This window comes from Orbicella franksi, chromosome 2, assembly GCF_964199315.1.
Source record: "Orbicella franksi chromosome 2, jaOrbFran1.1, whole genome shotgun sequence".
NCBI classification, from domain to species: domain Eukaryota; kingdom Metazoa; phylum Cnidaria; class Anthozoa; order Scleractinia; family Merulinidae; genus Orbicella; species Orbicella franksi.
Window position 1 is genome coordinate 15400867 of NC_138146.1, and position 13211 is coordinate 15414077.

The following is a 13211-nucleotide window of genomic DNA, read 5'->3' on the forward strand; positions in this document are numbered from 1 at the left end:
GTAAGAAGTATTATGGGGTATGGCGTAACCAGGGGCAACAAAGTATAAGGTAATCGATATTTCCGTATTGACTAATATGGTCCAAAAAACAAGATGGCCGCTGCAACTGCTTCCAAGACCAGAGTCGTGTTATTGAGTTGTGGATCTTTTAATCCTATCACTTTCCTTCATCTGAGGATGTTTGGTAACGATAAGATTTTCAAAAATTCAATATTCCTCATTTACCACTTATTATGTTTGGCGTGTTTCCGGTCTCTTTCTTTAATGTCGATTAATTATGCTCAATTAAGCTTAAGTTTTACTTAGCTTCTGACATGATGTTTCTATTCTGAATGGTCATTTTAATTCTTTTGCAGAAATAGCTCGCGATGCTCTTCATAAAACAGGAATTTACACGGTGGTACAAGGAATATTTTCACCAGTAAACGATGCTTACAAGAAGAAGGTTATATAGCGAATCGCGCATATTTGATCATGAGTTCGTCTTCTGTCGAGCTGTCGACCATGTGTATTTGAATAACAACTAAATTATGCTTAAGCTAACTTTAAGTTGTTTGCATTTTCTTTGTTAAATATTTGCTCAAAACACTTCTGATTGCAGCTGGTTCCTGTTTCGGAAAAATAATCATTTGCAATTCAGAGAAATTAAGCTAAAATGCAAAGCAACATGCTGTGCACTAGCTGCATAACGTATGGGTCCTTTAATAGTTAGCCTTCCTTTTTATAGATCATATCAATTTATGCTTTAAAGAGTTGTCACAAAAATTTGCTAAATTATCTAGCTCTAAGCCTCATCTTTTTTAGTCCTCTCCCAGTAATGATTTCCTCACATGCGGGTGCCCCTGCCTAGTCAATTGACCCTTGGAGGTGGTGGGGTGGGTGAACTTGAAGAGTGAAGGGGGTGATCATGTCATACCTTTTAGAGGTTGAATTCGGTGGTTTGGAATCACTTAGTGTGTTCAAAACTAACATGACCACCGTTAAAAGTGGTTCTCGTACCTTTTATAGGGTATGACATAGATGTATGTACATAATCCTTTTCATTCTTAGATAGCAAGTAGCACATAGAGTGTAAGCCTGACTAAAATATAACAGGACTGACATACTAAAAACAATTGGAAGTTAGCTTTTAGGGCTGAAAATGATTTCCATGCCTTCAAAACAGGTTTCTGTTACCTTTTAAAACTTATTTTGATCATTTCAGTAAATTCTATTTGGAAGTGCCACCTTCCCCTTCCCCGCTGATAACTTGCAGTTGATTCAGTGCATACATCCCATGCTTTTAAAGACAACTTGCATTATCGGCATGACAGATAAGAGCATGGTTTACCTGTCAGGGTTGTTCATTGGAATATAGTTCACCCTTTAAAATATATAGATCTATACCTGTCTGCTCTGAATCTTATTATGTTCCACTTCTAGGACCTTGTTGAATCAAAGCACAGAGTTGAAATGTGTCAACTGGGAGTTGAAACATCAGAGTGGATTAGGTAAATAAGTCTGTTCTTCTAAATCCTTTATGACCAACTTACTGTTAACAGATCTGTGGTACTGGGTGTGTTGGTATTTTCTGATAATAATTCTTTTCTTTGAACAGTGTAGATAGCTGGGAAAGTAAACTAGATTGTTGGACAGAGACAGCTAAGGTTCTAGATCATATGACAGAGAATGCTGCTAATAAATTTACAGGTAATTATTTCTCAATATGTTGTCAGTAGTGATGGGATTCTGGGGATGGGGGGACTCCCATGTGAAAAGGTCAGGAATACTTGTTGTATTGCTTAGTGGTATAAATCAAGGATTCTGGTTTCACTTAGGGTGTCCATGATGAAATGCCACTATTTTTAGCTGCCAAAGTATCTTTTAGGGTGCATTCAAAGAAACAGTAATTTATAAAATGCTCTTATTTCTGTTTTTAGGCTTGATTTCTGCTGGTCTCTTGAGTTCGGTCTGCAAACATAGGCTCCCTTCCTGAACAGTGGCTGCTATGAGAGCCCTTTCGTTTTAAGTGGTATCTTTTAGGGGTCAAACAGAGTTTGAACTATGCCCAGGTGGGTCTCCTTTAGGGGTTTAATTCAAATTTTCCGACAAGCTTCCTCAACCTTTTCACATGGGAGTCCCCCCAAGGGCTGGGATCAAGAAAGGGCAAGGTTCTGCTAGAGTGTAACATCTTATGATTGACCCACTGGAAAATCGGTTAGTGTTGGTAGCTCTTGAAATGAGTTTGTTGTCTTTTTTTGTTATTGCATCATCACTTTAGGGTCTCTTTTCTTCTTGCTCCCTGGTGCAAGAGAGAGAGAGAGAGAGAGACCTAATAAGGTGGCTGCCTTGGGGGATTGGGGTGAATTCAGTATGTGGCAGGACTACAGGAGAGGTGTAAGTATAAGGGCCAAAGTTACATATCGCCGCTGAACAAGACATATTTTTTAATGACTTGATGTAGAGAGGGAATTGAGAACTTACAACCCTCACCCCTAGAATCCACACAATAATAATTATTATAAATTCACCTCAGTCAGTCAGATTTTTTAAAAGAATGTACATATGCACTGTGGTTGGTTAATGAATACTGGAACTCTTGTAAAACTTGGTCAAAATAATGTGCATGTGTACAAATAAAAAATTAATGTAATTTACTTTGGTACATCTGTTTTGCCTATTAGGTTCTAGTCCTTTAGTGGTAAAGTTACTTTGTGGTGCTGATCTTTTGGAGTCATTTGCTGTTCCAAATCTATGGAAAGATGAGGATGTAAGTTGCAAATAGCTTTTAGGTATACAAAGTCATGTAGCCAGTCTGTTTTGTTAAAACATTTTAAAATCACCCTTGATGATCACAAATTATTTGATGTGATGTCTTTAAGTTTGTGGAAAAGACTCTTATTCATGACAACTGTGAACATTATGAAGCCAACAGATCTCTTGAAACAGCATGTGAAAGTAGAACTGTTTCTGTCAGGTACTAGCTATAAAGCTGTAACTTACAGTCATGCACTATTTTTGACGATTTGATATGACTACAAATTAAAAGAATGACGACATGAAAAATGCTCTGCAAACAACTTGTAATTAACTGGCAAAAGTGTGACTAGTTACCACTATCATTTGATGAATCTACACCCATTGTCTATTCATGCACTTCTTTTACATGTAAAAGTCCTTCCGTTATTAATACTATATTTTTTTGGATCACTGAGTGATGTTTGTACCTCTTGCTGTTTACAGATTGAAAAAATTGTTGGAAAACATGGTCTTGTTGTCATATCTCGAGTAGGCTCAAACCCAGAATCTTTCATCTATGAGTCAGATGTTCTTACTAAGCACAAAGTAAGTAGATGCTTAACATTTTTGTGGTTGAAAATTTCAATTTTGACTAAATTAAAAATACTATTTTGAAATAATTATTATATTTAGTGCTGACCATTTTGCTTTGTGATGCCCTGCAGAATAACATTCACATTGTCACAGAGTGGATTTCAAATGATGTCAGTGCTACAAAGATCAGGTTCTGTTTTGTATTCATTTATTACTATTAATATAGAATGAGAATTTTGTTTTGCTGTGTGTAAAAATAAATTCATAAAAAAAAAATCATATAATGTAAACATGTTTTGCCCATCCTTTGGATAACCAGTTAGCCAGTCAAGCTCGTTTTGGTCATCACATAATGTTCCTTCAAGTGGCATACTCAGTATGAGTGATAGCTTTGTAGGGAAATTTGCCCACCAAATCCACGAATCTATAATATCAAGGGTGTTAGGGTTATTTTAATTACCCAGCTAAGACTGAACACACTCTGATGGTGTTCTACTTTTTGTTTGCTTTTTTCAGGAGAGCTATTAGAAGAGGTGAAAGTGTGAAGTATTTGGTTCCCGATCCTGTAATTGAGTACATAAAAAGAAATGAACTGTATCTTCCAACAAAGTGATAAATAGTTTCAAGTTTAGAATGTTTTTTTCTCTCAATAGGTTATTTTGCAATATTATTGTCTAATGCCTGATTGGCTCATTTTTATCATCATGAAGAGGACAGACGGATAAAATTTTAATTTCTGCAAGCTTTCAAGTTCAACTTTCAAACTGTCAACTTTTTAACCAATGAGATTTTATGGACTTTTTTAGGCAGCCAATCAAAAAGCGAGAAAAGCTATTGACAATGTTTGCGTCATTTTGAATAAAATTCACTTATCTTTGTTTATGGCAAGTTTAGGGCATCTTTTCTCCTTATTTATTCCTGGCATTTGACCATGATGGGGTCTTGTTATTGTAAAAACAAATTGACATCAGTGTTTTGTCTGTCCTCTTGTTGATGATAATTTATTGCGTCATAACATTGTCCAAGTTTACTACCGAACCACTTGCCTGCAGCTCACAGTTCCACAGCCACTTTAACAATGTTGTGACGCAATTTGTCATCAATAAGAGGACAGACCCATAAAAAACTGACATCAATTTGTCAATCATACACTGTATTCCAATCAAGTTGCCTGCAGTGTCTTTCAGCTATTATTTTGTCTAGTGCCCTCCTTCCAGCTCCATTACCAGAGCTGAATGAAAAAAAAACTATTTTGATCAACATGTGCAGGCTCTCTAGCTTATTTCGAAATAAACCCCTCCTATTACAAGTCTATCTAGAAGCCCTTACGAAGACTGTTGTATAAGCCCAGGGCTTACAAGTGGCAGGTACACCGATTATATATTTAAACTACTTTCTCATCTCAATGTAATGTGAACATACTTGGAATCAATGGTGTTATGATTATTTTCACCGACTATGCAAACACCCGATGTTTCAGTTCTTGCATTACACTGAGTTTTTGTTGTCATTCACTGAGAGCTATTAAAAGTAAATTGGCACCCAGAGCAATAAATAGAATCATTAGAACAGTGGTCATTTTATGATCTGTGTAGGTCAATATGGGAGGTCTCTTCACTGACAAGGTCAAGATTCTTCTAAATAGACTGCATGAGTTGAGAAACAAGATATTTATTGCCCCAATAATAAGGGTAAAAGAAAATGCTAACAGAAGAAACAGCATGTTGAATGTATTTGTGTGGATGAACACTTGACAAAGTATATAAACAAAAATTAATAGTAACATTTTACTTTTAAAGTAATAAAGTGATACTTTCTAAGCTTAATCACTTAATTAAAAGGGCTAGGTCACCTAATTTTAGGCAATTTCAGCTCTTACCTACTGGTTATTGTAATTTCTAACTGCAATATTTTTGTAAATTAGGTATGAAGATCCTATTAAATCTTATTGTATTGTCATGAAGTCAAGTGAAATGTCACAGTAACACAGTATGCCTTAAAACTTTAGAATTAAAAAAAAAACACACAGGAAAGCCAGACATGGGAATGGCAAACTTGAAGATTAAAACAGATTGCATTAGAGTGAGCTTGAAAAACAGCAGCCCTTCTTTTCAAAAGTTTATGTATCAAAGTGTCATCTATCATCGAGGCTTGACAAAAGTGTCGTCCAGTTGACCAGGACAAGTAGATTTTTCTACCAGGCAAGTAACTTTCTATTCTCACTTGCCAGCTGGGCAAGGCTCAGTGACAACTACATTAAAAATAGTAAACTAAGACTTGCCGCTGGGCAACCAAAATTTGAGAGGTACTTGTCCGAAGGTCAAGTTGGAAGGAATTCAAGTTTTTTTCTAAGCCCTGAATTAATGCTCAGAAGTAACCACTTCCAGACATCCAATGAATGCCTCAGTGGAAGAAGCTAGCTCAGAAGACATCCCATTCTATGATTGATTAAATGACTGAGATTTTGTGGATAAAACTAAATATAATTACCCTAAAAATACTGTGACCTAGTCCCTTTAAGACATATTAACAGATGATTCATTTTATGAAAAACCCTTTCCCTCCAAATAATTAAGAGTGAAAAATGCTGTTAAAATTCCACTCACATACAACAATATCCCATGCAAGTACCGGGTACAGCTCGGTAGCATTCATTTGATTGGTTGCACTTTATGAACTAAAAACAGAACCACATAATGACTCAAGTATTTATATTCACTGTACTAGCAATAAATAAAACTTATTTCTAATAAATTAATAATTTTATGTCTAACACTGTATGAAAAATACTGTTCAGTAATTCAAAAATAGAAATAAAGCCTTTTCCAGATATGTATCTCTGTACATCAACTGTGAACAAGTTATCATGATGATAACATAATAATAATAATTTTATGCTGCAATTTTTCTTGGTGAATATCAATATTATTGTGAAGAACTCTCTCTTCAACTTTCACCCAAATTCAAATGTTACAATACTTTGCGTTATTACTATTTCTGATGCAAAGAGACTTTTGATTGGCCACACTACTATCCAATGGACTCCACACACAGATGCTGGCCTTTGATTGGAGTACCACTTTTGCAGGACAAGTTTCTCAAGTGGTTGCACTTCCTGCAACAAATGTAGCAACTTGTGACACAGTGTGTTTGTCCATTACATTGTCTTATGATGTGTTACAAGGTTCTTAATAAATTAATGTTTCATGAAAATTAATCTGACTAATTGCTGGTTTCAGGAAAGCTGCACAAACGACATTATGTGGTATGTAAGAATAGCCCAATAAAGAAGGCAAGCTACTCTTTTAATCATTACCAGTTTTCTATATGAAGGTATAAAATGCCAAAAAGGAAACAAAGATGGTATAAAGACTGCAAAGGCAGACTGTGATGGGCTTTAAATAACAAACTTGAAAACTTCAGGACAACATTTTTCAAGTCACATGCTATGATAGAGCCTCGATAATTAGGTCCTACATGTAGATACTATCCTTTTGCAGTTATCTATACATGGTGTACATGAAACTGCTGTTTTCTGCAGAACTTGAAAGATATCCCAAAGAACTACTGTAGCTATCAGATAGAAATTTTTCAGAACCAAGTTCAGAAGACTCTGAATGAGTTGAAATGTTATCTGCTGATGTAATGTCCCAATTACAAGAGTTAAGCAATGTGCAATCCTCACTTAAACAGACATGACATAATTTGTCTTCCTCATTAGAATCCCCCAGTTCTTGTGAGGTTATCAGCTCTTCCACCGAGGCATGCTCTCCATACTTTCCTTCAAGAAAGCCATTGATTTCTTGTATTGGAAGCTGAGTTTGTAGGAATAAGTGAAGACCAGCAAACGAAAGAAAGTCATTGACTTTCACAATTCTGCAATACAAAACATTAAAATAATAATTAAAGCTTCAATGACCAGGAAAAATGCTTTTACCACACACTTTATGTCAAAATAAGAGAAAGATGGATGCAGATTTGTGCTTCTGCAGTGGCCTATATAGGACTTCTTTATAACATAATTTCTTTCCCATTTGCTCTCTCATGCACATATAGCTTCAATATTGTAAAAACTCTAATGCTTAAGGACTGAAAAGAAGATGCTCATTTGTGTCAAACCTCAATTTGATTTCTTTTATGTCAGTCCCCTAGGCCTTAGAGCCATATTAATATTGATTACAGAAATTAATCTATTATTGCAGTTTTCACTTCAGTGTCAATAAGTAATTGGTAATTACATTGCTGCACTACTCAATTGGCTTAAAAAAACTTGTGCCACTTTTGCATCCAAATCAGAAGTAAAACCAAAACCAACCATGACTCGCTCACACACGCTTTCCCAAACGTTGTGTAAGTCATATTACTTTACTTTGAGTTTTGATTGGTTCATTCAATTGTCTGTGTCCTTTGTGATTGGCCTGAGTGATAACTTTGGTTTGGTTTTGGTTTTAGGGCACTCAATTAAGAACCAATTTCAAGGGTAGGGTATCTAGTGCTGAGACCCTGTGCCTCCAAAAAGTGTTGAAGATCTCATCTGATAATTTATACTTTCACAAGTCATGAATTTGATTAAAAAAATAGAGGGCAGACAATGAATTGGGGCTTCTTTTTTACTTTTTCAAAAAATGGTGTTGGTTGGGCAATACGAGACAAAACAATTTCATCAGGGTAGCCCCTTAAACATTTGGGTAAATAAATGTAACTACTGTAATATTGTTCAGGAACTGTCACCTATTCTGTTATCTTTAACACCTTGCTGAAAGGATATTGAAAGACTTGAAAACCTCATTCAGTGCTTGCTGTGATATTCAATGTCCAGTTCATTAAGGGTTTCAGATGATCTTTTGTTTCAGCTGTCTCACAACGTGATAATGAAAATTTGCAATAATTGTGCAAGGCTTTTTAATATCCAGAAATGACATCACGAACTTAACAAAAAGAAAACGTTGATAACTTTTTCGTTTCACTCTGCAATATCTGCTTTCCCCTGAATTTTTTTTTCATAAGTGCAGTTCCATGGCAGATAGGGGGTTTTGTCCTATAGCATTTGCCCCTTATAAGATTTCGTTAATACTTTGAATCATGCTGTTAAAATAACATTGCCAGCTTTTCTTATTCTCTTCTCTTCTCTTCTGTCAGCAGCAAGTGCAATTTAGTAACATTTCTGAATAGATGCAAAAATTTGCCTTTCCACTGAGATGAATCAATATTTGGGAATAATATTTAACATGACTGAATCAGTCGGGTCAAATTTCACCACAACAATCTCATTGTAAACTAATTTTTCTGCAGCATAGCACAAGTACCCAGGGTGTTGCTTGATTTTCTCAAAACAAATATGATACTCACTCATTTAAGAAATCCTGCAATCCCTCCTGTCTTGAATCGATCACTTCTTTATCAAATCTGCTAAAATAACTCTTTGGAGGTAGGCATGGAATATTCTGCTCCCTGTGAGACAAAACAAGTGATAGATAGGGGAATCAGTGACAAGCAATTTACACGTGAAATGACAAGAATAAAAAATACATTATCTGTTCCAACAAAAAGAACTCTGCAAATAGTATTGATCTTACTGGCATTAAAGACATGCAACATTTCTGAGCTGATCAACTTTTCAACTCTTATGACCATGATGCCTGGGATTGGAGGGAAACGTGTTGAGAGAATTTTATTATAATTATACCTTCCAAATCCATTGATCTCTGTACTGGATAACTTTGTTCTAAGCCAGCAAAATTCCGAATATCTTCTCCTGACGCTGGAAAATTTTCTGAAGAAAGCCTTGTTGGTAGTCTGGAGAGAAAGAAGCAGTATGAGATCCAATAAGACTTACCTTGTTTATCCAAGAGAGGATTGAAATTATTAAAAATTTTAATTATGCAATTCCTACCTCAATTGTGATCTCGTAGTCGACAAACTTGCTTCCTGAGCAAATATGAAGTTTAGGATTATTCACGTCCACTTTCACTATCTAGAAACATGTGTAACATAATACGAAATAAATCGATTAAACTTACGTTTCACAGCACAAGACAATCACAAGATTCTTTATCATATATAACGCTGTGTCTCTATGTCAGGCAGCCGGACAGGTTTTTCAAAAATCGAGGCCCTAACAACTTAAATGCCACAGAACGACTGACAAATATAATTTTACTTTTGGACGTTTCGGCAAAAAGAGCTTCACAGACCTTAAACTAACATGCATACAGCTTCGCGTCTTCGCGGTCGATGGCCCGCGCGAAATATGTAAGGACGTAATCATAACCATATCAGTTATCTTACAGAGAAACATACCTCAGAGTTCTTTTTGGGTGTAATCGTCATTTTATGGAAGTGCTTTCCCTTCTAGTAGGATTTAAGTTAAACTATAAAGAATCGTAGTTTCATTCCACAGAGAGCAATCGATTCTACGAAAACTACCAAGCAGAACTACCGGTTAGCGCGGTTTGTTTTGGCTGACGCAAGCGGCCATACGTCAGGCACATGACTTGTCATGTGATTCAATGAACAGACGACCGAAGGTCAGTTTACACAACACGTGGAGCACGGTAACGCAACGCTTGACACAGGCTACCCAAGCTCTCAATGTTATCCTTTTTTTTCACTTTTATGCCAACGTTCAGCCTAACGTGACATATGGCATATTTAACAAATAAAGAAGCCTCGACTGTGCTCTGTTCTGTTGTAAAGCACGCAGGAAGCGGTAGAGCACGAAAGAAGTGTAGGGGAAAACACGAGACGTAGTCGAGTGTTTTTCCCTACTTCTTGAGTGCTCTACCGCTTCCTAAGTGCTTTACAACAGAACAGAGCACAGTCGAAGCTTCTTTATTTGTTTTATGATAAAGAATCCGATAATTTCCCCACGAATTTGGCTGAATTTTCAAACCAAACTTTATTTTCCAAACGAGCAAAAGTGGCGTCAGCCGTGAACTGTTCTCTGATAAAGCACGCTAAAATAAGCCAATCACAGTCCTTGTTAGAATTGTTCAAATAATTTGATTGGCTAACGAAGTGACAGCTGTCAGTCACAAACTGGCCTTCAGCTAAGCTTTCAGTTTCGAGTAGTTTGAGCGGCTTTCGAGAGAAGAACGATGCCTTCGAAGTTCGCTTTTAAGTTAAATTTTAAATACGGATCTAAAGGCAGGTGAAGGTTTATAGTCCAGAGGAATCCGGCCGTATTGTGGCCCATGAAAACGTGCACTTTTCCAGTGGAAATTACGAAACGTGGAGCTCAAAGCCCGCGGATGAAAATGCAAAATGCCGAGTTGAATTTGAACGGAGCTGCAGTTATTTACGGCTTGTAGCCGCATGCAACAAGATTGCCCGAACTAGCGTAAAAGTTAGAAAGACTAAACGGCTCCTACTGGTTCTACTCCGAGCACAGAAGAGAATATCAGAGCAAGCTTTGCACTGACCACTCGTCGGTTCACTTCGCTGAGATGACCGGAGAACGAGCATTACTACACTACATGTAAGTGTTGTTTGAGCAATTGAGCATTTTTACAAAAATAAAGCTTCTCATCGTAAACAGAGACAGTTCAGTTGTTGTTTTCTGTCGTTGTTTTACTTCTTACGTATAATTTCTGCCTTCGTAACAAATATAATGTCTTTTATCGAAGCACTGTTTAGGTTCAGAATTTGTTTATTTCGCTACGTGTTTTGTCGGTGGGAATCTAGCAAAACTTCTTATTTTAGTACAGTTTTAACACTACTGTTGCTAACAATGGTCTCTGTGAGCCATATTTACTACAGACAAATAGCTCGTTTCCATTGCGTTTGTCTGAATCACAGGGGATGTTTAATTTGGGTCAAATTTGTCAAAATTCCGAAGCAAAAATTTGAAAGCTAACTTACCGTCATCAACCCGTGCTCTGTTCTCTGATAAAGCACGCTCTTTCAGCCAATCAGAGCGCGCGTTATATGGAAACTTTATTATAAACTATTATACAACGACCGAATTTTGACTACGCGAAACGTGACTCTGGCCCTGCAGCATATGGAGGTGTTGTGTTACAACGGTTTAAATTTATAAGGTTTCCACTTTCTTTTTAGAAAGTGGAAACCCACACAGAACGATAACTCGCCGAAATCCCGTTAGATCGGCCTGAGGAGCTGGCAAACAACAAGGAATACAACACAGCAACAGGGTAAGTAGATTTATTCACAAAATATAAGAATAATTGACTTTTCAAGCAAAGCCGTTGCATCAGTTCTCATAAAAACCTGTATAAATTCAAACCGTTGTAACCCAGAGTTCTCCGCGCAAACACGGGTATCCGATTACTGGCAACTCATTCATACGGTCATTATTTAATAGTATATGCCATATGTCACGTTAGGCTGAACGTTCGCGTAAGAGTGAAAAAAAAGGATAACATTGGGAGCTTGGGTAGCCTGTGCGCTTGATTCCTGAAACAGTGCGCTCACGTGAGTCTCAAGGCTATTAAAACACATAGGTCGCCTAAGGTCACGAGAGAGTAAGGATTGTTGTTGGACCATGTTGCGTATTTTTAAACATACGTAATGGAATTTTAGCGATTAGCTGCGATTGTTTTTTAGGAGTCAAATGAAAATAAAATACACCATAAATTCCTGAACGATCTGTTTCTTCAAGCTTTCGATCTTTAAGTCAAGTAATACCGCTGTTTGCAGCGTAAAATGATGTAACGCAACACGAGTACTCAGCAACACGTCGCACGTCACGCGTGGGCATTGCTAAAACAGCTCAAAACAAGGAGGCTCAACAGCAAACAGCAGGTGTTATTAAAATTTAAGGAATAAGAATTCAACAAGACGGTGATGTGAAAGAGTCGAACCAACCTGTGCAGTTCTCTTCCCTACGTTAGCTGTTGTCTTCTCATTTGACGATACTTCCTTCTGTTTCTTCGCAGGCATTTCTGTCCCAAGACAATTACAACATGTAATACAATTCGGAGGAAAAGAATGATCTTTGAAAGGGTTTACGCGTTCGACGCATTAATTCTCATATAAATTGACCAGCCGCATAAACTGAATCACTCGGCCAATGCCGTTTCTCAGAATTTATAAAACCAAAATCAAAAGGAGAACATTTGATCATTAGGGGGAGGGGGGATAGTCGTATACTTCGGTATTATACTTTTCAAAATTTCGCAATAGGCGGCACTAACCCTTTTCCCCCAAAATACACACACACAAAAATATGACTAAATAAAAAACTCCCGAGAAAAGGAATCAAAACTCTTGCATCAAACCAGAAATTACATGTAAAAGCCTGATATTTCAAAGATTAATAATATTATTAGTGCTAAAATACTGTTTACCCTTGGGGAGCACGGTATATATACCCAATATAACCCCTCCCCCTTTTTGCCGTACAACCAAAGCCCCTGGCCCCAAGGCCACCCTTGTCCGTGCAAACCTACATAACGTAATTACTATTTTCAGAAATGACAGATGTTCGGCAGGCTTTGGACTTCGAGTTGAAAAGTCTAAGTCGAACTCGAACTCAAGTCCAACCTCGATGTTTCGAAATTTTCGCGAAGGTCGATCACTAAACCTTGGTTCGCCCTTCTTTTATTTCTAGATAGTTTGAGCAGTGGACGGGAGTCGTCAGCGAAGGAATGATACACCGGTGCTTTAACAGGATCATGGATAACAAATAAGTTTCGTTTTCCAGCCGAGGAACCTTATAGCGATCCACTTCCGTTATATCGCTTTTGTTAATGGCTCATTGCTTTAACCGTTTGAAAAGTGATGACCCAGATAACCAAATGTAATCAACAGGAAGTATTTAAGATTGCATTTTCCGAAATATTTTTGGCACAAGACGTAAATGTTGCCAAATGAACAAAAGGTATTCTATCAATCGTGAAGTATTAATAGACAACTTTTTTCAGGGGTGGGGGAAATTA

At 37.0% G+C, this 13211-nt stretch overlaps 2 protein-coding genes across 4 annotated transcripts; one reads left to right on the forward strand and one right to left on the reverse strand.

Annotated features, from left to right (window-relative positions):
* The first annotated feature begins 24 nt into the window (after positions 1–24).
* Positions 25–4860, forward strand: LOC145478209 (nicotinamide/nicotinic acid mononucleotide adenylyltransferase 1-like). Its single transcript, XM_081456157.1, has 8 exons — positions 25–184; positions 357–445; positions 1423–1490; positions 1598–1689; positions 2664–2749; positions 3223–3324; positions 3444–3502; positions 3829–4860. Exons 1-8 carry the CDS (start codon positions 94–96, stop codon positions 3923–3925), a joined length of 684 nt encoding a protein of 227 aa, XP_081312283.1. The 5' UTR covers positions 25–93; the 3' UTR covers positions 3926–4860.
* A 112-nt stretch (positions 4861–4972) lies between these two features.
* On the reverse strand, positions 4973–12338 carry LOC145478207 (sorting nexin-10B-like). 3 transcript variants are annotated; one of them, XM_081456156.1, is made up of 6 exons: positions 12139–12338; positions 9206–9286; positions 8999–9108; positions 8662–8763; positions 6998–7188; positions 4973–6427 (listed from the first exon to the last, which is right to left on the reverse strand). In XM_081456156.1, exons 1-6 carry the CDS (start codon positions 12211–12213, stop codon positions 6411–6413), a joined length of 576 nt encoding a protein of 191 aa, XP_081312282.1. In that variant the 5' UTR covers positions 12214–12338; the 3' UTR covers positions 4973–6410. The 3 variants fall into 3 exon arrangements, with proteins under 3 accessions (XP_081312282.1, XP_081312280.1, XP_081312281.1); XM_081456154.1 differs by having other exon boundaries at positions 4973–7188; XM_081456155.1 differs by lacking the exon at positions 12139–12338 and adding an exon at positions 9613–9957 and having other exon boundaries at positions 4973–7188.
* Positions 12339–13211: the final 873 nt, after the last annotated feature.

Coding starts and splice junctions, on each gene's coding strand:
- LOC145478207 (XM_081456154.1), bottom strand. CDS start 12,213: ATGCCTGCGAAGAAACAGAAGGAAGTATCGTCAAATGAGAAGACAACA. Junction 8,764..8,998: donor GAGATCAATGGATTTGGAAG/GTATAATTATAA, acceptor TTTGTCTCACAG/GGAGCAGAATATTCCATGCC. Junction 7,189..8,661: donor TTGCAGGATTTCTTAAATGA/GTGAGTATCATA, acceptor TTTGTATTGCAG/AATTGTGAAAGTCAATGACT.
- LOC145478209 (XM_081456157.1), top strand. CDS start 94: ATGGCCGCTGCAACTGCTTCCAAGACCAGAGTCGTGTTATTGAGTTGT. Junction 2,750..3,222: donor ATCTATGGAAAGATGAGGAT/GTAAGTTGCAAA, acceptor TGCTGTTTACAG/ATTGAAAAAATTGTTGGAAA. Junction 3,503..3,828: donor GTCAGTGCTACAAAGATCAG/GTTCTGTTTTGT, acceptor TGCTTTTTTCAG/GAGAGCTATTAGAAGAGGTG.